The following is a 27,526-nucleotide window of genomic DNA, read 5'->3' as shown; positions in this document are numbered from 1 at the left end:
TCATTTCCTGACAGCTAGCCCATACCTGACCCACTGTGAGCAAGCAGTTCATAACAGATATTTGCAAACCAGGGTTTGAAGCTCTATGATTCAGTGTTGCCAGCTTCATGAAAATAAATGTTACTACATTTATTTAACATGCTGCTCAGCAACTAATGTTAAAGTTACCCTTTACAGAGTTAATAGAATAAAAGTTGCCATTATTTGAAAGCATTCTCTCTCAGAATAAAATTGCATGCTTTGAAAATGTGTTGCACATTCGAGTGTGTCTTGTTATGACACCTGAACCTACAGACTTTGGATCAGAAACCTGCATCTGTAGTCAAAAGGAGCAGGCACACTTCAGCAAACACATCTTGTTGTGTCTAATACCATCAAGTTTAACTGAGTGTTATCACAACTCCTCAAATATTTGCTAGTTCATTCACACGACTGGGGGACTGTACTCAAGAAGAAAAATTCTAAGTAAAAGAGAAAATATGAACCTTTTGGGGTGTTTTTCGGATACTGACTTTTCATGATCTTTGACTCTGAGTCAGCATGACCTCAGAAACTAAGAAGACCTTTAATCAATATACATTACTTCTTATGGAACAATGTTGGCATCATCTTATCTCCTATTTTAGTTATTCATTTGCCCTGTTATCGATATTCATTGCTGTTCATAAATAACCTGCCTTGGGTTGCACAACAATGAATCTATTATGTGTTGTCCAGCACTGCAGATCACATCGCTGTTAACCTCTTATCATAATGAAATCTGGGCATTTTTCTACATTATCAATGTGCTCCATTAGGGGATTCCCCCCCTCCCCTCATTGGATGTTTCTGTGGTCTCAGTGTGGATCAAAGTCTTGAACTGAGACAGTAAACTGAATCCAGGTGGACACATTCACCACATCAGGCCTGAATCTAACAGGCACCCACAAGACAAACAATCCTGTAGCCTAACTGCCCCTACCCAGTTGCTGCAATTCCCATAGTAAGAGATTTCTGGAAACTCTAGCCACCATTCTTCATAGACGGGATGTGAAAAGTCACATAAACTGAGTAGCCATACATTATGATTAAACCCTCTACAGCCAGCACTACCAATTAACATGCATTTAAACACCTGTAATGTACAAGGAACTCCAGAAAGGTCCAAGTTTTTTTAAAGCCCTAAAACTGACAAAATAATGTTGCTACTCCAATTCAGAATACTAATTTTGCATGGTAATTTGCTTGACAACTCCTCCCCCCCCACCCCCCCAAAAATTGGTTCACTTCACAATAATAATTGGCAAATTCATAGCATGGACAGTAAAAACCTATGCAATATATGCCTCCAGTTGCCAGTCCTGTGAACTGAAGGAAGTGCAAGCCATCTGTGCTGCTACCACTTGCCAGTGGAAATTCCATCAGGGGCTGAGTCTCTCCACCAGCGTGACTGTTCAGGCCCCCAAAGGAGCTGCTACCTGGAGTTGTTTGTGTTGCTTCTGCTTGCCACACTGTTCCACTAGGGGCTGAGTTCCTCCACCTGCTCGGTCCCACCTCCTGCCTGTTTCTGTTTTTTGTTGTATTGTGAGCTTTAGATTGTTCTTCATTTTTTAAAGTCTCTTTTGTAAGTCACTTTGCTTTGCAGGACAAAAGTGGGATTAAAATATCCGTATAAATAAATACCCTCTCCCCCTCAATTTGTCTCTGAAATCTCCTGTGTGCCATATTTACCTGCTGTGCAAGGGGAGATGGTTGCCTGCCCCTTTTCTCATCTCTAGCGGGAAACAGAGATTTAAGCAGCTTTGGCATCTGAGGCACGAAGGACTTCACGGGATTCAAGTAGGAGGCAGCCAGGCTACCAAGTCCTGTCAATAAAAAACAAACTAATTAACACAACGTCAACTCTGCTTCCTCCTGAAGATCTATGATGCCATCAGCATTTACCCTGGACTGCTTCTATGGGTTTTGTTGACTTTTTCAGGGTTCCAAAGAACCCAGATGTTTGCAAATGAGGACTCCCTACTCTGCAGCTGGTGGCCACAGCTGCCTCTGAACCTTGGGGTTTTTCTTTATCTAGGAGAATAATTCCAGAACAGCAGCCCATGCAAGTATGCAGCTGCAAGGAAAAAAAAAGATTTTTAAAAAGCAGAGTCAACATTCAGTAGTGATCCTCCCTCACCCTCCTAACCTCAAATATCATTGTCTGCCTAGTGAGGACCTACTACATGCATCTGATGCAACAAAAGCGTCTGTAAGAATAGTCTTTAGGGTGCAACAAAATTCCTGCGGAGAAGTGTTCAGTTTAGAAAGCAGATAACTAAGTGGGGCAGGGGGTGGGGGAAGAAGATGATAGATAAGACAAAAGTTTATAAAATTATGCTTAAGGAGGGAGAAAGATTTTTCCTTCTCTCTTGATCATGGGATTAAAATCCAGGGCTACCCAATTAACTTGATGATCAGTAGACTCAAAACAGATGGAAGAAAAGTGCTTCTTCAACAGAGCATAGACACAAAGTTTCTGCCTCAAGATGTGAAGGCCATTAGACTAGATCGACTTATAAAGAGATATGACAAATGTACAGGGAATCATCTCTAGCAGTTCGTTCTCCGTGACAGTTAAATGGAACCTCTAGATTCAGGAGTAGCATACCCCCCCTGGTACTTGATCCTGGAGGAAGAAGGGTGAACGCTGATGCAGGGCTTCTGCCCTACACCCTGTTTTTGGCATCCAGAAGCCTAAGGTGGGCTACTGTGGGAAGAGAATGCTAGATAGACTAAGACAGACTGTTATCTGATCTAGCAAGGAACTTCTTATGTTCCTACCTGGGTCATTGGAACCATTTTGCTGAGCAGAGCCTGACAGACTTGTCCGGGCTTTATTGGAATGTGCTGAAGACTGCGATATGTCTTGCTGGCTTTCCCAACGACTCTAGACCAAACATTTTAAGGGGTGGGGGGAGAAGAGAGAGAAAGGAAAATTCAGAAGTAACACTCAGGAAGGGCACAGCAGACACATATAGAACAAATGATACACAGAATAAGCAAGCAAGAAAGAACCGAATCCTTGTCCCAGAGAGTCTTCCAGCCAACATTGGAGGAGATACAGATGCCCTTTACTAAGTCAGAACCACTCCCTGACAATCATCTAGCTCCTATGCCAGTCTCCCTGCAGTGTTTGTGCTCCCCCAAAGAATAACACAAATAAGCAATTCTTTAAAAAAAAAAATGTATTGCTGACTGTTGAGATATACTTGAACTTTGCAGGCTGTCTAGTGCAACAATTATTGTAGGTATTGTCTTGCTTTTACTGCATTGTCTTTTCTCTTGGTAATTCCATTTACTTCATTGTTTAAAGTGTACTTTGCCTTAGGCAGTTTGTTGTTTACATTGTTTTCCTAATTCTGTAATAGTGATCCTATTTTGACATATTTATTGCTTCAACAATTGTTCCTCCTTAATTGGATCCATACAGCTATTGACTTTGTACACTTGGCATGTTGTTTCCATTTTTTCCTCAAAATGTATTCATCATGTGAATGTTTTATTGTTGTTTTAATTCATGCCTAAGTATACAGGGAACAATACCAATAATGCTTAAAGACCCAGGCTTTGCCTGCATCGCCATAGCCAAAGGGGTAATATTCTACTGGACCTCAGAAGGGTTTGGATTCAAAGCTGGGCAACATTTGGTCCAGAAAAGGCCTTTCACTGTCATTTATGCCATAATTTTGGGAACATGGATTTAGGCAGTGCTAGATAAGGGCTTAAGACTGCAGAAAAATTTTGCGGGCTTCTTAAAGCACCAAAAAGTTGAGAGGGTAGGGCCAGGAAATTTGCACATTCCAAATGGGTAAGGAGATTAAGACCTTTAAAAAAATAATGATGGGAACTGGATCTTTGTCCTGAAGTAGAGAGAAAGCCAAAGTGTGCAACTTCTCAAACCTTTCTCTCTTTCAGATCTTCTATTTATTTCTGTGCCTTAATTTATCCTATCTAACGACAGGCTGTAAGACAGGCCATAACAGAGGCTGTGCTGTTTTGTCACCTCTCAGCCACCCTGTATCAGTTCAGACAGTTAGAGATTCTCCCCTGACAAAAAACATTAGTTTCACTTGATGTTATCGACAACAGTTATCAGAAGCTGTCCAATAAACTTCTGGAGGCAGCACAAACAGGATCCATGGTGTCTAGCAAGAGGCAGCTATGGAGACCTTCCCCTTCAACAGATCTGTTGGGACATTCTGGTCCCAGCTAGGGGACTGCAAAAGTCAGTCCTCTTTGGGAAGAACTCATCACTGCTGCCATAAGCAGTGTTAGACTAAGTCAGAGAAATGTTATAAGACTCTTTTAAAAGATTGTAACAGAGGAAGGCAAGAAACCTAACCATTATTTGTCAGGAAAAAGAAATCTTTGCCAAATGACTGGACAGCAAGGTCAGACTTCATTAAACTAATTCTCAACAGCCACTTTTAAGAACATCATGCTTTATGGCTCACACTGGGGCACAAGGTCATTGCACTTTCTAAAAGATCCTTTCTTATTCCTCTCCTGCAAAATCTGTGCAATTTGCCATTCTCACCCCCTCGCCTGGGATGAGTATAACTGCCCCAGCAACCCACCCGGGGCAACCTGCGTTTGGTGGACTTGACACCCAGGCCCAGAACCACCAGCAGCCTTCCCATACTTCCTGGTTGCTACCTGCACCGCATTTCTTTTCCTCTGTGGCTGCTATTTTTACCCTTGGCTGCTGCTGCTTCGTGTCAGAGAAACAGCACATCACAATTACCGCTTTGGGAGGGCCATACTCAGCTTTGGGAGAAGGAAATGCTGGCATCTTATCAAGGCTTTCAACACTTCCTATTTGCAGTTTGGAGAAAGAACAGCAAGGAAGCAAAGGCAACATGAGCCTTTAGGCGGTATCACATCATGGCACATTCCAAGCACATGTCAAATCTCGGCTTCCAGCAGCATCCAGGATAGTCAATGCAAAAGATAAAACCCAAGCCTTATGCCAGCCCTGCTGCACTTACAGCCCTTGTTTGATTTCAGGCACACCCCAAAAGATTCTGATTTAATCCTTGTGTACATTGCTTTAAAGAAACTATTCCAAAATCCTCTACGCTGATTCCTTTTTTGCATGTTCCTTTGCCCTTGATCAAGTGAACGCTTCAAGATATCTTTGTATGTGATATTTTAAAATCAATGTGGATAAATGCTATTGCACACTGGTCACTTGTAAAGGAGGACAGGAAGAGGTGAGCTGGAAAATGCAGCAAAGTGTGCCTATTCAAACAATGCCCAGAAATGGAAGAAAGATAAATCCTAACAAAAAAATCCGGTGATTTTGGACCCAGAAAAGGAATTCAGGGGAAGGAATTCAGATGGGGAAATTTCAAAAGCATCCCTAGTAGGAACATGGTTAGAAGAATTAGCTTCTGCACTGACCATTTGCTTAGACCTCAACTCTAAATAGTTTATAGCTTGGGAGGGGGTGAAAATTGACCAGAAGCAACTAGAATGTAATATTTTTAACATTTCGTGAGATCCAATCAGATGAGCAAGCAACAACTCCATGCATCAAAACTGTGATCAATTACTGTCCAGTCACTAAATTTAAAAAAAACCCAGGAAATATCTGGAACTGCTGCTGGCACACAGAGGAATATCACTTTCATGTTCTGTTTGTGGGCTTCCCAGAAAATATCTGCCTAGAATGCCAAACTAGATGCAGTTTGGCCCAGTATGGGAAGTTGTCTTTAGAAGGAATGATCCCAGGCCAAGCCAAATCCAGATTTTGCTCAAATCAGTTTTGGCCCCACCAAGCTGCCCACTGTAATGGAATCCTACTTTTAAGCATCTTTTTTTGGGGGGGGGGGGGGGAGGGGGAGTGCTGTTCTAGTTGCAAAGAATATCTAATTTTGTCAGCCTGAAGTCTGAGAGCTCCAGAAAAATGACTCCAAAGCTGTTATCACAGATTCTACATTTAGAAACACTCGTCAGCTTCTTGTTCTGTTTGCTAAATTTGCAACTTAACAGATCCCCCTCTCACCAATGCTGATGCAAACATGTCTTAGCCCTTCCTTCTGCATAACATTGACAGTAAGAAAAAATAAATAAATCACCATTTTATCTGATACGTCTGTTGTCACTTAGCTAAATGTGTAATTTCTCCCTTCTCCCCACCCCAATCCAAGCTCCGAAAGGCCACAGGATTGCAAATGGGTCTGACATACCCAGGCTGGAAGAACTTCTGATTCACCACAGAATCATAGAGTGGGAAGGGAACTCTAGGGTCATCTAATCCAGCCCTCTGCACAATGCAGAAAATTCACAAATACCTCCTCCTAAATTCACAGGATCTGCATTGTTGTCAGATGGCCATCTAGCCTCTGTTTAAAAACCTCCAGGGAAGGAGAGCCCACCACCTCCCAAGGAAGCCTGTTCCACTGAGGAACTGCTCTATCAGGAACTTCTTCCTAATGTTGAGCAAGAAACTCTTTTGATGTAATTTCAGCCCATTGGTTCTGGTCCTACTTTCTGGGGCCACAGAAAACAATTCTACACCATCCTCTATATGACAGCCCTTCAAGTACTTGAAGATGGTGATAATATCACTTCTCAGCCACCTCCTCTGTAGGCTAAGCATACCCAGCTCCTTCAACCTTTCTTCATAGGACTTGCTCTGCAGCCCCATCACCATCTTTGTTGCCCTCCTCTGTACCTGTTCCAGCTTGTCTATAACCTTCTTAAAATGTGGTGCCCAAAACTGAACACTCCAGGTGAGGTCTTACCAGAGCTGATTAAAGTCAAATGCAGCACACTTAAAATGGCTGGCAATCTACGGGTGGCTTGATAAATTTCCAGTTCAATATGGAAAGGCTTCCTTATAAGTAAGTCAGACCACTGGACTATCAAGATGAGTACTGTTTCCTCTGACTGGCAGGAACTCTCCACAGCCTCAAGCAGAGGTCTTTAATGTTTTATCTTGTTATATGATCCTGTTAGTTGGTGATGCCAGGGACTGAACCTGGGACCACCAAGCCAACAACCCTTCCCCTTGTTTTTTGCTGCCTGCCTGGGATTGTAAAACAGAAGGGTTAATGGTCATCATGCAGAATCCTAAATATTGCCAGAGCTCTGCAATTGGCTCAGTGGATCACACGACATACAGAACTGATGCTGACCAAATCTGGCACTGCTCATATTGAGGCCAGATCCACCGCAAACTAGTACCTGTCTTGAGCCCTTTAAGGCATAAGGAAAGGGCTAAGAAACAAGCATTAATACATGCCCATGCAAATGCATTCACAAGACATCTAACTCACATCCCACACTGTACAAAGGGACTTACAATGTTCATCATCTCTCCAGAGTCTAAGATATGGCATTTTTGGAGACCATGACATTTCAGGCCAGTTACAGAACCACACTGGAGTGCTGAGCTATGGATCACGTGGATTTGTTACTTACAATAAAAGCTTTGTTATCCAGTATTCACAGGGAATGAGGGATGATGGTTAATTAAATATGTGGCAGTTAACAAAGCTTTTACACAGCCGGCATGCCACTTAATTTTGCTTTCTGATTAACCAAGTGCCAGTTAACCAAGCTATTACTGTATTTGTGCTTGATCATCATCACAGGAGAAACTCTTGTAATACACTCATATCAGGGGGGGGGCGGTTCTGTAGAAAAAACCCAGCAGGAACTTATTTGCATTTTAGGCCACACCCTCTGACACCATCATTGTTTCACACAGGGCTTTTTTTTGCAGAAAAAGCCCAGCAGGGACTCATTTGTATATTAGGCTACATACCCCTGACGCCAAGCCAGCTGGAACTGCGTTCCCGTGCATTCCTGCTCAAAAAAAGCCCTGATTCACACACTTGCAAGTTCCTTGGGGCAGGTGCCTGTTTTTTTCTTAGCTTATGTTATTAGCTAAAGCTCCATTTCTGCTAATGCACATATATATGAATAGATGAATATCAGCAGTAAAATCTCTATGACAAAGTCTCACAAGCAGAGAGCTCTTAAGCAGATAGGATTAACAACTTGGGAGAAAAAACAATCCCAGCATTCATGCCAACACCTTACTTCTAGTTTAACTAAGGATAGGAAGGCAAGGGAGCACAATAGCTGCATTTCCAAAGGAGGTTATAAGGATTAGAGCAAAGAGGTTTAGGGTAAAGCACTCCAGAGTGGGATAATATATTTATTTATCCCATTCATTAGGTGGACCTAATGAATTAGTTACCTCTGCCAGGACCTTTGGACACTGATACATGCAATGAGGGATGGATACCGTTGAAGGGTTTAAGAAACAAACATAAAAAAGAAAGAGAAACAATGAGAATTCAGATGATGAATGCTCCTCACCACTTAAAAGCACCATCTTTTAAAGGGACAGTCTGTGCTTTCACAAGGCATTTCACCATCGCTCCAGAGCCCAACATTCAATTATAAGTACTTGAAAAGCAAAAAGGAACACCAAAGTAACTGCTTACCACATATAGCACTTGCACAGGTGAAAGTGATAAGCTCAATGGATTGGACCCACCGGGAGTGTTGGCAGAGGAGATTTTTCCCCACCTTGTTCTCCCCCAAGCATGTCATGAAACTCCTCTCTGAGGATTGGGAGAGCCTTGCAATGAGTCACAGGGGTTTTTTTTGGGGGGGGGGGGCTTGCAGTGATGATGGGGAAATCAAGTAAAATCACTTCTTTCCCCCTCTTCTGCTGATGCAAGCTGTAAATGGAAGAGGTGAAAAAGAGGAGATTTTACTTCACTCTCCCTCATCCCAGCAGCCTCCTGTCCCATGGCTCATTTTCCTCATGAAGTTCTCCCGATCCTCAGCACAGGAGGAGTCTTGGGGCAAATGGAAGGCTGCTTGAAGAACAGGACGGCAGGGAAAGATCCACTCTGCCAACAGCTTCTGTGATTCTTTCAATGCATCCAGACCACTGAGCACAAAATCCAGCCATATCCAAAACCCATTTGATTTCAGCTGCAGCAACTGTTAAAAAATGTGATAGTATTTCATACATTAAAAAAAAGATTCCCACGCTCAAGTCTGTTTTAGAAATTGCCCTTCATTTGTTTATTGCAGTATTCCTCCCTGATTTACTGGGTTTTACAATCCAGGCTGGAATCCCTGAGATCAACAATATTGGGGTTCTTTCCTTTCCCATGTGCTAACCATATAATGAACCGAATTCAATGTGTGTTGGGACCATCATGCAGAGAGTTTCTTCTTCCACTGACTTAACTGTGTGATGGACCCAACTCATTTGGTGAGCTGCATCTCCCAGTATGGCTGGAAGGTGAGGAACTCATCACAGGAAAGACCAATATTATTAGTCTAGTTGAATGACAAGGGGTGGATGTGGGTATTTAGCTACAAGAAAAGTACACTGTACATGTTCAGAGGATCTGTTTAGTTCCAAATGCTTGCAGCTGCATAAGAACAGACCGACCAGCGGTCTACTTAGTCCAGCATCCTGTATCACATGGTGGCCAATCAGCTGCCTTGGAGGGCCAACAAACATGACACAGAGGCCAAGACCTTCCTTTGATTTTGCCTCTGAGTACCAGTTATCCAGAGGTCTACTGAGGAGGTTCTCCCACCCTTAATAAATCTGTCTAATCTCTGTTTAAAGGTATATATGCTTGTGGCAATCACTGCATCCACTGGTAACAAATTCCATAAATTTAATTACTCATTGAGTAAAATAAGTACTTCCTGCAACAAAACACTTCCAATTAAGAAGGCAGGCAGACAGCAAGACCATCATTCCATTTACTCCAACAGATTGTTCTGGAAACAATTTATTCTATAGATTATAAAGCAGTCTTTGCCAGTGATATATGAGAGATTTGTTTTACTCTCCATCAAAAATCAACCAATGAATGAGTTAGAAATCTATGATCCCCAGAAATATGGCCCTCAAAACAAGGTCTCATGGCCAATGCATCTTGATCACAAACTGCTTTAAATCCAGCCAGGACTTCAAAGAAACACCACTTGAGAACTTTCCATGTACATCTTTCAGCAATTTGCAAGAGGGTGAAAAGATAAAGAATTAGTATAACCCTATCCAGAAAAGATGATCCTTCTTTAGTAGGAGGAGGGGAAATATTAGGGAAGCTGATCTTCAAAGAGCCTTCTACTAATAGAGAACAACTAATAGACATACGAGATTTACATTTCTTAAATTAATTTAACAGGCTCAAATAGACATACCAGACACATATTTTTAAAGTTGATCTCCACAGCACTGAAAAAAGGTTTTGGACCTTGGGGCTGCAAGCTCAAATTAAGTCCTTTTTGCCAATTCAGTCCTTAATAAAATTGTCTGATCCATAGCAAATAATTTAGTTTAAAAAAAGGATTGGGGAAACAAAACTTTATTAAGATTCTAAATTCAGGTTATTAATGTAAAGCTTGATGAGACAGAATCCTGGCCTTGCTTATATCTGAAAGGAAAAATGATATCTTTCCTATTATGACCTTTCAGAACAGCAGAACTGTATGCACATAGTTAAGAATGGGCACGAACTGCATTTTTGCAGTTCAGTTTGTGGTTCATAGTTCAGGCACACCAGTTCGCATCAGTTCATGAGCCATTTAAAGTTTACACCCCTGCTTTCAGCTCCCCTGCCACTTTTTGCAGGAAGCAGAAAGCAGGAGTTTAAATGGCTTGGAGCCATTTAATCCCGTTTTCTGGTTGCCACTGCTTTCAGCAGCAAGCTGAAAAAAGGGGGTTAAATGGCTTGAAGCCATTTAAACCCCTGCTTTCAGTTCCCGGGGCTTTTCGTAGGGAGCAGAAAGCAGTAGCCAAACAGCTGAATACTCAGCTATTTTTTGTGAAGAACAGGGTTTAAAAAGCTCCAAGCTATTTAAACTCTTGCTTTCTGCTCTTCAACAACTGTCATGAACTGCATCAAAATTCATGGAAGTTGCTTCACGAACCAGCCAAAATTCGTGATGAACTTTATTTCATGAGCCAGTTCATGGCTATTCCTTTACATAGCACAGTTCTTACTATACAGCCAGGGTTACACTTTTAAAAACCTTCTACGGACTTCCATTAAGAAAATTTTTAAAACTTACTTTGGAAGTAGCAAGGCTATATGGTGGATTTAGATCTTGGCGACTTGTGGAAAGCTGTAAAAATGAAAACAAAGGGAGAGAAACTTAAAATGGAATCCCTCTTAAGACACCTAATATAGAAACATATAGGTGAGCATGGAGAAGTAAAGACCAAGGAAGTACCAGAAGCAAAATGTAAATTTCTACTGCACTTTGCACCTGCCCCGTCAGATAATTCAGTACTGTGTTCAACAGCTTATTAACACAATAAATGCCTCCCCCAACTCCTATATATCTTATGCAGCTTCCTCCTCAATCAGCTCCCCTGATACTTATGCAACAGAAGCATGCAGAGATGAGCAACTCAGACATGAGCCTAGAATGATGACAATGGAACTGGTATCTGCATGGCCTCCAAAGTGATATGGTGTGATGGAATGCCAACCAACACTAATCCCAACAGAAGAGCTGCCATCCATCCTGTGGCCTCTTTCTTCTCATCAGCCCTAGAAGATGAGCATTGAGTCTTCACTTAAAATTAATAAAGACATGAAGCTTCCTTATGCTGAATCAGATGCTTGGTCCATCAAGGTCAGTATTATTGAATCAGATTGGCCATGGATCTCCAAAGTCACAGGCTGAAGTCTTTCACATTACTTACTCCCTGGCCCTTAACTGGAGATGCCAGGGATTGAACCTGGGACTTCCTGCATACAAAGTAGATACTCTACCACTGAGCTACAGCCCCTCCCTTCAACCTACACTCCCCCATACTTCCTGGTGGGTTTAAGCACAGCTGCAGCCACTCACTCGATTGACATTTGGGGAACTGAGGCTCTTTCTGTACAGCTTTCCTTTGCCCGTTAGCTGTTCTTTGACGGCAACCTCCTGAAAACAAATCATAACAATGACTCTACAAGGAAAGACCAGTTTTGATTAAGAACACTTTCTCTTCATTAATTTTAGAGTGGTGCTTCTCAGGGTTGAAGTAAACAATCCATGAAAGATTCTTGACTGAGTCCCTCAGAGACTAACCTTTTTTAAAAAAGCATCCACAGTATATTGCTCTGGATCAGAGCCATGGGACTGGGCAGGGGAGGGGAACTTCTTGTTTGCTATTCTATTGACTAGAACTTGCTCCCTTGGGCTGCCAATAGCCCTGGTATGGAAAATACAGAAACAGGAGTGGTGGGGAGGAGGAGGGAGGAACACCTTACTGGGAAAACAGTGTGTAATGTGGAAGAAGAATTAACCCCATCTTGTACCAGCTCTGCAACTGAGATTCAAATACAGGTCTCCTGTGGTTGTGTTCAAGCAAAATTAAACCTGCTGAGAGATCTGGCCATGGGTCTCTGGTGTCCGATTTCATCTAGGTTAGCCCTCAAACTTGTTGAGCTAATCCACCCCACTTATTTTGATTGATGGACTCTCCTATCCAGCACCAACCATCTTGTCTGTAAAAAAGGGTCAATATAGGGGCTCTAATCCAACACGGTCATTAGAAAATGCAACAAACAAGATCTGACCCACTCCTAAGGGTCATACACAGAGAGAAACCCATTAGAACAAAACAGCTGCTCTTGCCAAAACAGCTGGGATGATAGGAGCAACACAGAGAAGCAGAATGAATGAGGATCTTCTCCTCAAGGGCATTCAGTCCACCTATGCACTTTGCCTTGTTAACATAAAGCTGCCTTACATTACCTCATTATTATCTACTCTACAGTGGTTCTCCAGGGTTGCATACAGAGAATGTCTGGGGAAAAGTCTAAATAAAATCCACATGGGGCATCTTTTAAACCACAATGAATCCGAGGCTGTCAATGAGGCAGATCCTCTTGGATGGATGGGGTGGTTTCCACCTGCCTCAGACTGATATTGTTCCACGAAACTTTGGGACCACTCCTGGTGTCCCACAACCCATAATTTGGAGCCATTTCTTTACAGACAAAGGATAAAAAGAGGAAGCAATCATGAGCATGGTCTTTTCAGAAGTGGCACCTGTGTGATGATGCTTCCTTTGCAGGAAGGCTTTCTAAGTTAGGTACCACACATTTTCTGGTATGCTGATGCAGCGGGTCATTCCTTTCATCACATTCACTCTAGTTTCTATTGTCTTCGCAAACATGAGGACTAGAAATGTGCTCTTTAGAGGAAAAAAAGATTCCCAAGATTCTGAAGGAATTCCATGAAAGTTACTGGGTTTTAATGCAGAAGCCACAGTTTTACAATCCACTGGATGCTAACAGGCATGGAGAATTTTGAACTGGAGTTAACTAACCTGGCGCAGTCGGTCCAGAGTGAGAATATTCTCAACAGCCAGCACACTCCGGAGGTACTTCTCTATGTGGGCTTCCGAGTCAGCTGAAGCTGCATTTTCAACATTGGCTGCCATTCTTGCTAGTGCCTCACGTTCCTCTGCTCCTTGAGCATCCTGGAAGGAAGCAAAACCAACAGTTATATCACCATGCAAAAATGACTACTGATGAAGTGCAAGCTTCTGGGGATTCTAATCTGCATTAGTGATTGGAAATTCATGGTCTGCTCTTTACATGAGACATTCACACCACCCCATCCATCCATTTAGATCTAGAGAGGAGTCACTGCTTAGAGTGCATTCCCTGAAAATCAAGCTCAGGAAGGAGGACAGGTACTTCACAACAGTTCTCTTTGCGGTGGCCGGAAAGCTTTAGAAGCTTCTGACCAAGAGAAGCCTATCAAAGCCCTTCTCCACTGAGATCATTAGACAAAAAAAGCTATCAGTTCCTGCCATTTGGCTTCCATGGTTACCCACCCACAGTGGAATGGGGCAGCCCCATTGGGAGACAGGCTGTAGCTCAATGGTAGACCACAGATTTTGCATGTAGACTATACCAATACCTCCAGTTAAGAAGAATCTCACTGCTAGCAGGGCTGAGGAAGGCCCCTATCTGAAACCGTGGAGAATCTTGCCAGGCAGATTAATTTTGGGTAGGGTAAAAGCTATCTGTCTTTGAAAGCAGAAGTTCTTTCAAGTTCAATGCCCAACATCTCCATTTTAAAAGGATCTCAGGCAGCAGGCTGGAAAATGCCCCAGAGAGCTACTGCTGGGACCATACATCCATAGCTTCCATCATTCCATTTAACCACCATTATTTGTTTGTGTACACTCAGTGGCTGGTTTAACTGTTGCTACTCAGAAACAAAAAATGGATTTCATCCTACTGTAATCTCCAGCATCTTTAAGATCCTTGCAGCACAACCTCCATGAGACACCCTCCCACCACCCCCACCACCCCAGTGTGGACAGCAGAGTGGAATTATGGACCCAGAACCTCCCCTCCCCAACAACTCCATTGAAAACAGAACCTGCAGAGACCAAGAAAGACACTTAATCATCTCCTATTAGCCACATGTATGAACACAGATGCTGGCAGAGACATTTCAACCAAATGCACTAGCCCTATAAGGTAAAGCTAATATACTCGAACTTGAAATAACAGTAACGGGGTAGCATGGATTCAGTAGCAATTTTCCTTTACAATTCCCTCCTCCCCTTAACAACCACAAAAAGAAACCTCACTGTCTAAATATTCACCTCTGGGATATTTGAAACTGCTTCAAAGGTGACTCCGCAGCCAGGAACAGAACTTCGGTAGGACATTCTTCTCAGGAAACTCTGGGCAAACCCCTAGGGAGGGAAAGAGAAGTTTCACTGCCTTGGATAAAAGCCACATATGTACATCTGTCACCAGAATTAAGCCAATATGCAAAGCAACACCAACTTGGCAAAGCAAAGGAAAAATAAAAAAGAAGCAGGTAGCTACTGTTTGACTAAAGAGGAAGAGTAGAGGCCATTTGCCTTCGAGAAATCCTTTACTCCCAGTGAAACAAGAGATATGTGCACAGGCCTGTTCTTGGCTAGGGCTATTAAGCAACTCACAAGCTTCTACCTGATCATTATATTTAAAGGACCTGAACGTTTTGCAGAACCAATGCAGGCCTTTGGACATTTGGCAGTGTGAGATAAATTATGACTGCATGCAAAGCTATACTTATAGCAGGACGAGCTCAGCTTTTCATAACGGTTCCAAGCCCACATAAAGATGGAAGGATCTGCAACAATGAGAATGCTTCTGGAAGCCCCATACCTTCTCATGATGTGTGCATGTGCACACACATGGATCTGTTTTGCCCACTGTTCAGGAAATAACAAAGTTTGGATCTGCATTCTAACAGAAAGCCTGGAGAAGTTCTTAACTAGAGTGACTACCCTTTTTCCTCTCTGTTTTGTGCATGGGTTGCTTGTGCTCTGAATCACAGACAAGTCTAGTCTTTAAATCCTTGGCTGCAAAGATCATTACCAAGAATGATTTAAGAGGGGCAAAGACATTGTTTATGCTGACAGGGTGCCTCGGTGGAGGTTAAAAATCTGACTCCTGAATTAATGGAGAGATGACTCATTCTGAAATGCTGTAAAAAGACTGGCTGCCCTGCAAGGTTATTGATATGGTCTTGAAATATACATTTGGGTTAAATATCTGTGGCAGAGAATAGCTAAAAAGCCCTACAAAGCTGAGCAGGTTGCGGAAAAAAAGGCAGGCGTGGAGGACTGAGGGGGATGGCTTGTAATGAATTGAGCCAGTAGAGCACTTCTATGGGACAGGGGTGAAGGGTGAGGTGGGGAGGGGGCCACAACTGAATGCTAAAGCAAGCAGAAGGTCACCAGTTCAACACCTGACATCTCCATAAAATATCCTCCAGCACCAGACTTAGAGAATGCCTTTGTTTGAGACCCTGGAAAGCTGCTGCCAGCTGGCCAATGGGGACAGAACTGGGCTAGCTGGACCAATGGCCTTGCTCATTAGAAACCAGTTTTTCATGCAATGCTGGTCTTCATTTCTGGTTCTTGTTTACAAGAACACAATTATCTCCTGAAGACAGTTTCAAAGGGTAGCCATTTTGATCTGCAGAACGGTTAGATTCAAGTCCAGTGGCACCTTAGAAACCAACAAGAGTTATCTACTCCGGGTTTCTTTGAGGGAACAGCCTCTAGCTGTCTTTTTTGTCAGACTGAATACACCACATTTTGAGGACATTGGAAAACATCTGGGAAATTCAAGACTGGATTGCCTAAAGTATAATTTTAGAACGCAACTGTTGGGGGGGGGGGGCTGATTTGGGTAGGGGTCATGGCATAGAGGAGGGAGTTACCATCCCCTCCCCATTAAAATTTTAAATAGATATTGGCCTCCTGAACTACTACTAACCTTGGTAATGGAGAAAAGGACAGATTCTCACACTGAAACAGCATTTTACCCATATAGGATCCAACAGCTGCAGTACCCTCTCATTAAAACCAGACTTGCCCCAGACTATTTAAATAAACAGAGAGTCTAGTCACAGATCTCAGATGGGTAATTTGGCCTACAGGAAAGCCCCTGAATTCTTGTGTTAGATAGGATCTGCCCAAAAGCCATTCTGAAAAGAAGGGGTTTGTGGGGGTTTGGCATTAGATACCTCAATCTGTTTTAAAAGTGGTCCTACCAAAAAAATTAGTCGCTGGCCACAGGTGTCTACAAATCTTTAATATAAGTGTATTCGAGGGGTTCTTTTCATCACCCCATGTCAAGGGAACTGGTCTCCCAGTCAAAAGTGTCTTTGGACACCACAGTGATGCAAAGAGAGCAAGCAGCCTGAGGCATTAGGCTTCTGCCCCCTGTGAACATTCTTCCCATCTCCCTCATTAGAAGAATACTCCATCTCTCCCTGCAGCAAAAGTTTTTTGATTAATATAGCTGCAAAATTTATATCATGACTTAAACAGCTCTACAGTGAAGGCTGAAAAAATGCAGGTTAAAATTATATTGAGATGGCAAAGCCGCCTCACAAAACCACCACAGAAGAGATGAGATTGGATTTATGCCCCACCCTTCGCTAGCCAAAGGAGTCTCAGAGTGGCTTACAAATTTCCTTTCCCTTCCCTTCACCACAACAGACACCCTGTGAGGTAGGTGGGGCTGAGAGAGCTCTCCCAGAACTGCTCTTGAGCAGAACAGCTCTGAGAGAACTTGTGGCTGACCCAAGGTCACATCAGCAGGTGTATGTGGAGGAGTGGAGAATCAAACCGGGTTCTCCCAGATAAGAGTCCATGCACTTAACCACTACACCAAACTGGCTCTTGTAAAAAATAGCATAAACTGTACTTGTAGTGAAAAGATAGTCACAGTATAACACACCCAGATAACTCCCTCTTTGAGTCCTAAAGAACCTTTATTGTTCTCCTAAAGGCAAAGAGAGCACACAAGCCAAATGTGCACCAGGTGAATGAAGGTGGATATTCCACAAAAAAAGCACCAAGACCAAGGCAGCCCTTCTTGACTTGGGGGTGGGGGGGTGGTGGAGTGGATCTTTCCCTAGAAACCTGAGCTTACAAGGATAACTCTATGGGGGTAGCAGGTCCTCTTACAGCAGATATGAAAGATCTGTTTTGCTGAAAGCAGAGATTATGGAGGTTCCCTTTGCCTTCTGTTACATCCAAAGCCACTGCTGGCAATAACCTGTTAACACACCCAGCTATGTCAGGTTCGCAATCCCGTGAATCCACTCAACCCTCCATTTTTTACCTAACTACCTGTCTCTAACAGCAAACCAAATGAGCCAAGCAGAGCCGAGCCAAGCCCCCAAAACAAAATCCAGTCAACAAAACCCATCAAAGCAACAGAAAGTATTACTCAGACAATATTAAATAGGTCACATAGCAAAAGATGGGACAATCCATTGACAAGATAGATTTGCCAAAGCAACGTTTTGCTAGCATGCAGAAAAGGCCCCAAAAACCTATCGAATGCTGCCCCTTAAAAATCACTCAGGGATTAAATATCTGTTTTGGAGGGAAATGGTGCTGACAACAAGAATGATCCTCAGTACACTGAAGCCATGCAAAATGCTGCAGCAGTAATTGATTACTACCCTCATGGAGTCTTTCTGCAGGGGTTCTAGTGACGGCCACAGAATCAGGTGCAAAGAAGAGCCAAAGAAAAGGAAGAAAGTCAGTAAGGCAGAAGGGGAGGGTCAGTGGGAAAGCTCCCGGCTAGGAAATCTAAAAGTTGTGCAATTATCTGGGGAAGGGGAAGAGAAGGGTGGCATTCCCTCCTTCCCAAATCTCCAGAGATAGCACTTGTAGGAATTCAGAACAAAGGGAAAAGAGATGAACCAAAAGCCAGACAAGTTAGCTGGGTATCTCTTGGCTGGAGAAGCTAAACCATAGAGCAGCATTTCCTTTCAAGGTAGCCATTTACTGTTAAGGGAAGCAGAATTTCACTCCAATTCCTTCAGCTCCTACAGCATTAGAAATGCCATTTTTGATGGTCTGTGATGCTCCGGGAAGCCATGAGGCCAAAACTGGGATCAATCATCAATGTACTTTCCATTTATTTTAGGAGCAGAAACAGTTCTGTGAGTGCATTCCACAGTGTCCCTGTACCAGCCTGTACCATGAAAGCAGACAGGGAAATCTTTGCAGAAAACAACCCCGTATGGGCTGGAATAGAGTACTGGGAAGAAAGAGGCCAGATGCTACTTTCAGAATTCTGCTTTGAGCCCCCATCCCCCAGGAGACACAGTTCCACTAACAGATTTAAGTTGCAAGTTCTTGGTCCCTGCAAAGCAAAGGTATTCACACTCCTGTCCAACTGAAAGCTCATTTACAGAATTCACTGCCTTAGCTTAGATGACTTTTAAAAATCAGACTGGACAAACTCATGAAGAATGAATTTGCTACAGCAAAGTGGAATCTCCATATGAACAGTTATGCATCTGAAAACCAAATGCAAGAAACAGAGGAAGCACCTTCCAGGCCTGTGTTTGGGCTACCCAGAGGTGTCTGAAAGTCTGCTGTTGGAAACAGAACACTGGATGAGACAGACTTGGGAGAACAAACAAGGGGGTTCTGACATTGGAAGATGTACCTGCTTGCCATAGACATTGACACATATCCGCTTGCGGAGGACGATCTGCATTTCTGCAGGATGGCTGAGTTGCACCATCACCCGCACTATCAGAAAAACCCTTTGCTCTGCTGCTGTTCCTCTGCTGAGCTGCGGGCAGTTATGGACTGTGGAATCCCAGGAAGCTTCAGCCTTCACCTGCAGCACAAACACAGGTAAGAGAAGTCAGTAACAAGCCAAGTCTACTCATACTTACAATTGGAGATGCTTCACAGGCAAATATTGTTTTCTTTCTTGCACTGTAATGCTGTGATTATTTTTTACTGTTGCTATATCTTTTTAACATTTGAGACTGATGAAGTAAAGATTATGCAAATTTATGCTGCTGCTTTAATTATACTGAATTAACCATTCACTGAATGGTTATTCTATCAGTTTGCCCCATTTTGAACTGTAAAAAACCTTAAGAACTACTTAAGAGCAACCTAGCTATATATATTTTTTTAAAAAAATATTTATTTAATTTATATCCCATCTTTCTCCTAAGAGCAATTTACATAATCATCCTCCCCTCCATTTTATCCTCCCCACCATTTAGGCGGAGAGTTTGTGACTGGCCCAAGGTCTCTATGGCATTGCGGGGATTTGAACCTGGGTCTCCCAGATCCTAGTCTATTGGGGCTGCTATTGGGACTACCCAAGTGAGAGCACATACAGCCAGCGCTGCAGGAACTGAATTGGCTACCAATAATGTACTGGATTCGTTACAAGGTGCTAGTTTCCCCACTCCTCCACTTGCACCTGCTAGCATGGCCTTGGGTCAGCCATAGCTCTGGCAGAAGTTGTCCTTGAAAGGGCAGCTGCTGTGAGAGCCCTCTCAGCCCCACCCACCTCACAGGGTGTCTGTTGTGGGGGAGGAAGGTAAAGGAGATTGTCAGCCGTTCTGAGACTCTTCGGAGTGGAGGGCGGGATATAAATCCAATATCTTCTTCTTCTTCTAGTTATTACTTTTAAAGCCCTGTATGGCTGAGGACCCGTTTACCTGAGGGACTGTCTGTCCCCACACATTCCCCAGAGGGTACTAAGATCTGGATTCCAAAATCTCCTAGTGATTCCTGGGCTGAGGGAGGCAAGATTAGTGACCACCAGGGATCGGGCCTTTTCAGTGGCAGCCCTGTCTGCGTGGAATCAACTGCCGGAAGAGGATAGGGCCTCGTGGGACCTTGCCCAGTTCCACAAGGCCTGTAAGACCATTCTCTTCCGGCAGGCCTTCAACCTACCATAGGAGAATTCTGGAATAACCGCTATCCTGGAACTATGAGGAACATCCAATGTGTTAGCACCAAGCTGTATATTGTTTTAATCTATGTGTTTTAACTTATATATTTAAGTGGTTTTATTGTTTTTATAACTGTGATCATAGCACGCTATGACTTTGATGTAAGCTGCCCTGAGCCCACCTCGGTGGGGAGGGCGGGGTATAAATCGAATTAAACACAAACATAAACAAACATAGTCTGCCCCTCTAACCACTACATCACCGTGTAATCACTACACCACTCTGGCAGTCAATGCCCCCTTCCTCAACAGGACACCAGGGCAAAATACGCCTTCCTGTTTCACTCTGTTTTCACAACAGCCTTGCGAGGCAAGTTAAGCAGAAAGAGAGAGAGAGAGCGCAACTGCTACATGATGAGCAACTCTAGCCTTTAGTCTGACACTTTAATTAATTAATTAAATTAATGTAGAGCCCCATGCCCTCTACATGGGGCTGCCTCTGTACCGAACCCGGAAGCTGCAGCTGGTGCAGAACGCAGCGGCCAGACTGTTGCTGGGGCTCCCTAAATGGGAGCAAATACAGCCTGGACTGCGCGAGCTGCACTGTCTGCCAGTTATATACCGGGTTCGTTACAAAGTGCTGGTCATTACCTTTAAAGCCCTATATGGTCGAGGACCTGTCTACCTTAGGGACCGTCTCTCCCCATATGAACCCCAGAGAGCACTGAGGTCAGCTGGAAAAAACTTGTTGACCACCCCCGGACCAAGAGAGGTGAAGCTGCAATGCACCCGCAATTGGGCCTTCTCCTCTGTAGCCCCGAACCTATGGAACCAACTTCCAGAGGAAATGCGGGCCCTGTGGGACCTTGAACAATTCCGCAGGGCCTGCAAGACCTTCCTCTTCCGACTGGCTTTCGCTGACGTAGAAAGAAATTGCTAATGATTACCGCCATCATAAAGAACAAATAGCATTAGCACTTTTATCAATTTAATTAATTAATTTTAAACTTATCAGAATTTTAATGTTAATGTTTAATGTTAAATGTTAAATGTAACTTTGTCTTTTGTATAATGGAAATTTGAATGATGTTGTTAGCCGCCCTGAGCCTGCTCCGGCGGGGAGGGCGGGATATAAATAAAATTATCTATCTATCTATCTATCTATCTATCTATCTATCTATCTATCTATCTATCTATCTATCTATCTATCTATCTATCTATCTATCTATCTATCTAAATTCCATTTATATCCCGCCCTCCCCGCTGAGGCGGGCTCAGGGCGGTTTACATGCTCATGCATATGCATGAGTATAAAACATATAAAGACATAAAAGCCATAAACCGTTTAAAACATAAAAGTTAACATTTTGATGCTATGGTCTTAAATTCAAAGTTATGTTCTCTGTTAACAGAACTTAGATGTTTCTTTCCGCTGCTGCTTCAGGGCAGCTTGCAAGAGGTGGTCCAAACTAAATATTGCCAGTAAGTAAAGCACTAGTAACTTAAAACCCATGCATAGTTCAATTGATTTCCTAATAGAATTCAGGCTGTGGCGGCTCTTGAACTTGGAACCTGAGAAACGTTGCATAAGCAAACAGCCTGGGAACCACCAGCCAGCACTGGCTGTCAAGTCTTAAGTCACAATAGCTCCTTCAGACATCACAGGAGTAGTAATGGATTCACCTTGGCTAGTTGTTGGAGAATAATGAATAGCAGAGAACATGAGATGGCCTCTTTTAGGTGGAAAATAAGCACCATTCATTTCTGTCATGGGGCTATTGGCAATGTTCCTGCATTGCTAGCAATGGAAGGACTGCCTTGGTTCAGCCCGAGAGTGGTCCAGACCATGAAGGCTCCATTCCTGACATCTCGTAAAGGTATCATTGAGAAAGAGCTTCAAAGTTCAGACCTTGAAGAGGCACTGCTAGTTGGAGCAAGAAAAACTGAGCTGGATGGACTCCCTGTATAACGTTGCTTCATGTGTTCAAGATCACTGATCCTCTGCGTACCTTACCTCAGTTTCATGGTGCTTTACGATCTGCAGTTCAAAGAACTCATCTTCATCTTCACCAACCAGGGTGGCATCCCAGCCACCTGCTTCAGGCTCATCAAGGTTATCCTGCGAGCTAAAGTCATCCGCTAGAGGAAAAACAGAGATCGGGATCCAGTAAAAGGGCAGCTTCTGCAGTGCAGTGAACATGCAACACCTAGACTGAATATATGCCAAAACATGGCTGTTAACTTTGAGCAAAGGAAATCTGCACCAGTCCCATTCCTCACAGAGAGATGTAAGTAATAATAATAATAATAATAATAATATTTTATTTTTATATCCCGCCCTCCCCGCTAGGCGGGCTCAGTACCCATTTCCACAGTGGAGTACTGAATTAGTAGAGCAATATGATGGCTGGTTTATACTGGGCATCTTCTTGCATGCCTGCAAGAGCTATAACGCTAGAAGGTCCTGACCTGCATGGCCTGGGCTAGTCTGATCTCATCAGATTTTGGAAGCTAAGCAGGGTCAGTCCTGGTTTGTACTTGGATAGGAGACGACGAAGGATGTCCACGGTTGCTGTGCAGAGACAGGCAATGGCAAACTGCTTGAAAGCCTTAAGGGGCCACCGTAAGTCAGTTGGAACATCATGGTTCTTTCTGCTTATGCTAGAAGGAGGAGGGGATGAAGACAGTCTCTAGCCATGCCTGTACCTTTTGCAGCACTGTGATTCCAGGGCAGCAGTTGTAAGACTGCATATGCAATGTTTTGTTATTTTGTCTCGAAGCCTTAAACTTTGAAGGCTAGAAACAGAAGGCAATATGCAACAGCCGTAGCTGGGAAGTGACATGAAAGCAAATGGCCATTAATACCTCCTCCCTTAATTATTTGCAGGATTACTTATAACCCAACCCTTGCAGCTCAGCAGAATTCTTTTTTTAAAAGTTCTTTTGCTGAGTTTGTTCACATTCCTTAGGCTGCAATCACACACACTAAATAATGCACTTTCAATCCACCTCCATTGCACTTTCCAACTGGATTTTACTCTGTGAACTGGCAAAATCCAGTTGGAAAGTGCATTGAAAGTGCACTATTTAGTGTGTGTGATCGCTGCCTTAGTGCTACTTTTAATCTCTTTGCCTAGCAACTTACCATTTAAATCAAGGAAAATGACTGGAATGTGCGTCTCCATACCAGGCACAGGTGTCCTAAAAGGAAATAAAGAGACAGGAGCAAGGATGGCATATCAATCGAGGCAGATTTAATGCAAGACACGTCCCCTGTGAAACAAGTCTGCTGTATATTACATTCTGTACCCACGCGATTGTAGGTCACGGCAATGATAACCTTGGTGAATGTGACTTTATCATAATTTACTCTTGTAAACACAAGAGAACAAAAGCTGTCAGTATTTTTAAAGCAGGTTCTCAACTCAAGAGTACATTTTTGGAGAACTGGCTTCTGAAGTGTTAATTTTGCCTACCTATTCCTGCATGTACTGTGTGGTTAAACGCAAATCCACCCTTCCTCTCTCTGCCTTCATATTGCAAGTGACAGGCTGCAAGTTTTAGGTGCAGATGGTTTGGAAATGCATGTATTGTGTGTGTGTGTGGGGGGGGGAGTACCAAACAGCTCTGCTACAGCTAATGAGGATGCTTAGCATCTATACATTTTTTAGACTTGTCAGAGCCACATCACATGCATTACATTACACATTTATGACTGCGTGAGGTAAGGATTATTAATCCCTTATAGAAGATGGAGGAAGCTGAGACAGAAAGTTGAGCTCATCTAACAGCAAAAGACAGACTCAAATCAAGGAGTTTCTGCTTTGTGGCTCAGTGTTTCATCATCATCTTCACAACCCCATGAGTGAGGTTAGCTTAGTATGGGACTGGCCACACATCACCATGATAGCTTCTATGACAGAGTGGGGATTTGAACCTGAGCCTCCTCAGTCCTAGACCAACACGTTGACCGCTATAGCAGGGTGGTCAAACTGTGGCTCAGGAGTCACATGTGGCTCTTTCACACATATTGTGTGGCTCTTGAAGTCCTCACTGCCCTGTCGGCCAGCTTGGAGAAGGCATCTGTCTCTTTAAATCACTTTTCTAAGTCATGACAGCCAGCAGCTTGGGGAATACATTTAAAGTTAAAATTGCTTTTTTTCCACCTCTCCCCCCTTCCCCTCTTCCTTCCTTCCTGCTTTCAAACATCTGCCATTAATGTCTTGCAGCTCTCAAACATCTGTTGTTTATTCCATGTGGCTCTTATCTTAAGCAAGTTTGGCCACCCCTGCACCATGGCATGCTGGCTCTCAAAGCTATGTGAAAGAGGGAACGAATAATAACAGAAAAGGCAAGAAATGACATAGCCTAAAGACATCAGGGGTTGCCTCCTTCCTTGCCAGCCCTCGTAGGTTGGTTTAGCAATTGTTCCCAAATTAGCAGAGTTAGAGGCAAAAATATACGACAGCTTGTGAAGACCCAAAAAGTTGCAATGCCAGTAGTGGGTGGCCATGCAAGCTGCAAGAGCCCATGTGCAGATTATAAAAAAAACCCATTCATCTAAAGGCTGCTTCATATGTTACAGCTTCAGGTGTATATGCCTTTAAGAAAATGTTACATGATGCTGACTGGGTGCAGCGTTCTGTCGCCAAATTGTGGCCAACCCTAGTGTACATCTGCATAATGTAGGAATGTACCTATGAATCTACCCTTATTTCTATAATTCAAGCTGAGCTGTATATACTTATTTACTGCAACAAGAACAAATATAGTTCACAGTGACACATACTGGCCTCTAGCTTGATGCTTGGCACTATTCTCCTTTATAGTTTTAAGGGCTAGAACCTTGTGTTCCCCCATCATCCCTGCCCCTCCCCAGATTCCCAGGAGTGTGAATTCCACAACCAGTAACAATTACTTACCTTGCACAGCAAAACAAAGACAATGCAAATAATCTTAAGGCCATTTTCATCCACTGTGCAGAGGAAAACTCTGGTTTGCCACTGAGTATACACAGAAGGAGGAGATTCTACCAATCGTGGCACTCTCACGTTTCTTTCTTTCATTCATACTTTATACTGTTAGGTCTGCATTTAGCACACACAATGGGGAGGAGGAGTGGGATCCTGATTACACCGAGAGACGGTGGTCTGCTGAAGGGTCACCCGGTAAGTTCATAGCTGGTGTAAGGCTTGAATCCAGGATCACAGCTCACTCTCCTAACCAGAACTCCATGCTGTCTCTCACATTTAATTGCTCACTGTTTTCTGGCTTGTTGGCAACTGCTGCCCCTGTTATCCGATGATCTCAGTCTGAGTTTGATTTTTATTATCAACATTCTGAATGAAAGATTGCGCCACATATCTGCTGACTAAAGAGAACTTGGGGAATGAAACCCAGAAAAAAGCTAAACGCAATGCTCCCATAGATGCAGTTTCACTAGTACAGAGCAGCCTTTTAAGTGAATGAACCAGGCAATTAACATTAACATTTTTCTTTTAAATCAGCTAAAGTGCAGCAGCAATAAATATTGATTCAGTTTCTATAGAAGATCATAATTAAGCTTTGGTTAATAATTCTGTAGCTTTAAGTAAAGAGCGTTTCAGTGTTTTCGCTATGTTGAGCACAAAGATATGATTCAAATATATTCAGGTCTCCCCCCCCCCCAACTCCAACTTTTCTTCTGCTCCCCGCCCCTAAAGCACTCTCTCTGATGATATTTAAGACCTTTGGTTGAGCAGTGGTCTCAAGAGAGAAATCTGGGTACTGTAGCCTTAAAAAGAAGGCAAATAGTTACCCCACATATTCAGCTTCTGCTTTCACTTCTCTAAAAAAAGTACAGCAGACCCGGCCGAATTGGCAAACTACTGACCGGTCTCTAATTTACTGTTTCTTGGTAAAATCATTGAGAGGGCAGTGGCGTTGCAGTTGCAGGGTTTTCTGGATGACGCTTCCATCGTAGACCCTTGCCAGTCCGGCTTTCGCCTAGGTCATGGGATGGAGACAGTGCTGGTTGCCTTGGTAGATGACCTCCAGCAGCATCTGGACAGAGGCGGCGTGGTGGTGCTGATGCTATTAGATCTGTCGGCCGCATTCGATACGGTCGACAATCAGCTACTGACCTGCCGCCTCGCCGACATAGGGGTTAGGGGGCTGGCCCTACAATGGCTTTCCTACTTCCTCAAGGGACGGGGACAAAGGGTGGCAATCGGGGGTGAGATGTCCCAGAGGCACACACTAGATTGTGGAGTGCCGCAGGGAGCAGTTCTCTCCCCGATGCTATATGCGCCCCCTTGCCCAGATTGCCCGGAGATATGGGCTTGGGTGTCATCAATATGCAGATGACACCCAGCTGTATCTGCTAATGGACGGCTGGCCTGACTGCGTTCCAGGGAATCTGGACCTGGCATTGCAGGCCGTGGCAACCTGGCTTAGGCTAAGTGGGCTGAAGCTGAACCCGATGAAGACAGAGGTCCTTTGCGTGGGCCGCAGCGCCCTAGGGAGAGAAATACCTCTCCCGGTTTTTGACGGTGAAAGCGGCACACCGGGTCAAGAGCTTGGGAGTTCTACTGGAGCCTTCATTATCAATGGAGGCCCAGATAGCAGCCACTGCCAAGTCGGCATTTTTTCATCTGAAGTGGGCAAGGCAGTTTGCTCCCTTCCTGGAGTGTAGGGACCTAGCAACAGTGATCCGTGCAACAGTCACCTCAAGATTGGATTACTGTAATGCCTTCTACTGGTGCAGAACGTGGCGGCTAGGCTGTTATTGGGGCTCCCGAAGTGGGAGCACATACAGTCGGGGCTACGTGGACTGCACTGGTTGCCACTTACTTACCGGGTTCATTACAAAGTGCTGGTTATTACCTTTAAAGCCCTATATGGCCGAGGACCTGCCTACCTGAGGGACCGTCTTTCCCCATACGAACCCCAGAGAGCACTGAGGTCAGCAGGAAAGAACCAGCTGGCTATCCCCGGACCAAAGGAGGCAAAACTACAAAATACTCGCACACGGGCCTTCTCTATCGCAGCTCCACACCTATGGAACCAGCTCCTGGAAGAAGTGCGAGCCCTGCGGAGCCTTGACCAGTTCCGCAGGGCCTGCAAGACCACCCTTTTCAGGATGGCCTTTGCCAGCTGAGTGACTGATGTTAGGTGACTTCTATCACCATTATATTTATGAACAGAATTAGCACCTGAAATCTATTTGTATTATTTGTTTTAAATTGGAATGTTTTTAAGATTAATGTGATTTT

General features: G+C 43.7%; 1 protein-coding gene and 1 non-coding gene across 3 annotated transcripts in view; both read right to left on the bottom strand.

Annotated features, from left to right (window-relative positions):
* Nucleotides 1-27,526, bottom strand: part of KIF13B (kinesin family member 13B) — a 172,619-nt gene that overhangs the window by 23,819 nt on the left and 121,274 nt on the right. Inside the window, exons 29-38 of one of the 2 annotated variants that reach the window (XM_060250097.1) lie at nt 23,419-23,474; nt 22,288-22,412; nt 19,017-19,193; nt 14,645-14,737; nt 13,349-13,501; nt 11,878-11,955; nt 11,089-11,142; nt 8,234-8,254; nt 2,803-2,908; nt 1,711-1,844 (exon numbers count right to left, since the gene is read on the bottom strand). In XM_060250097.1, the coding sequence (XP_060106080.1) occupies nt 1,711-1,844; nt 2,803-2,908; nt 8,234-8,254; nt 11,089-11,142; nt 11,878-11,955; nt 13,349-13,501; nt 14,645-14,737; nt 19,017-19,193; nt 22,288-22,412; nt 23,419-23,474 (997 nt within the window). The remainder of the gene's footprint in view (nt 1-1,710; nt 1,845-2,802; nt 2,909-8,233; nt 8,255-11,088; nt 11,143-11,877; nt 11,956-13,348; nt 13,502-14,644; nt 14,738-19,016; nt 19,194-22,287; nt 22,413-23,418; nt 23,475-27,526) is intronic. The other variant, XM_060250106.1, reaches the window with a different exon arrangement.
* TRNAT-UGU (transfer RNA threonine (anticodon UGU)) lies at nt 11,744-11,815 on the bottom strand. The gene has a single exon. It is a non-coding gene; the product is annotated as a tRNA-Thr (tRNA).

The sequence above is a fragment of the Heteronotia binoei genome, chromosome 1, assembly GCF_032191835.1.
Source record: "Heteronotia binoei isolate CCM8104 ecotype False Entrance Well chromosome 1, APGP_CSIRO_Hbin_v1, whole genome shotgun sequence".
Classification (NCBI taxonomy): Eukaryota; Metazoa; Chordata; class Lepidosauria; order Squamata; family Gekkonidae; genus Heteronotia; species Heteronotia binoei.
The sequence above is the reverse complement of the archived record's forward strand: the minus strand, read 5'-3'. Positions and strand labels throughout refer to the sequence as shown.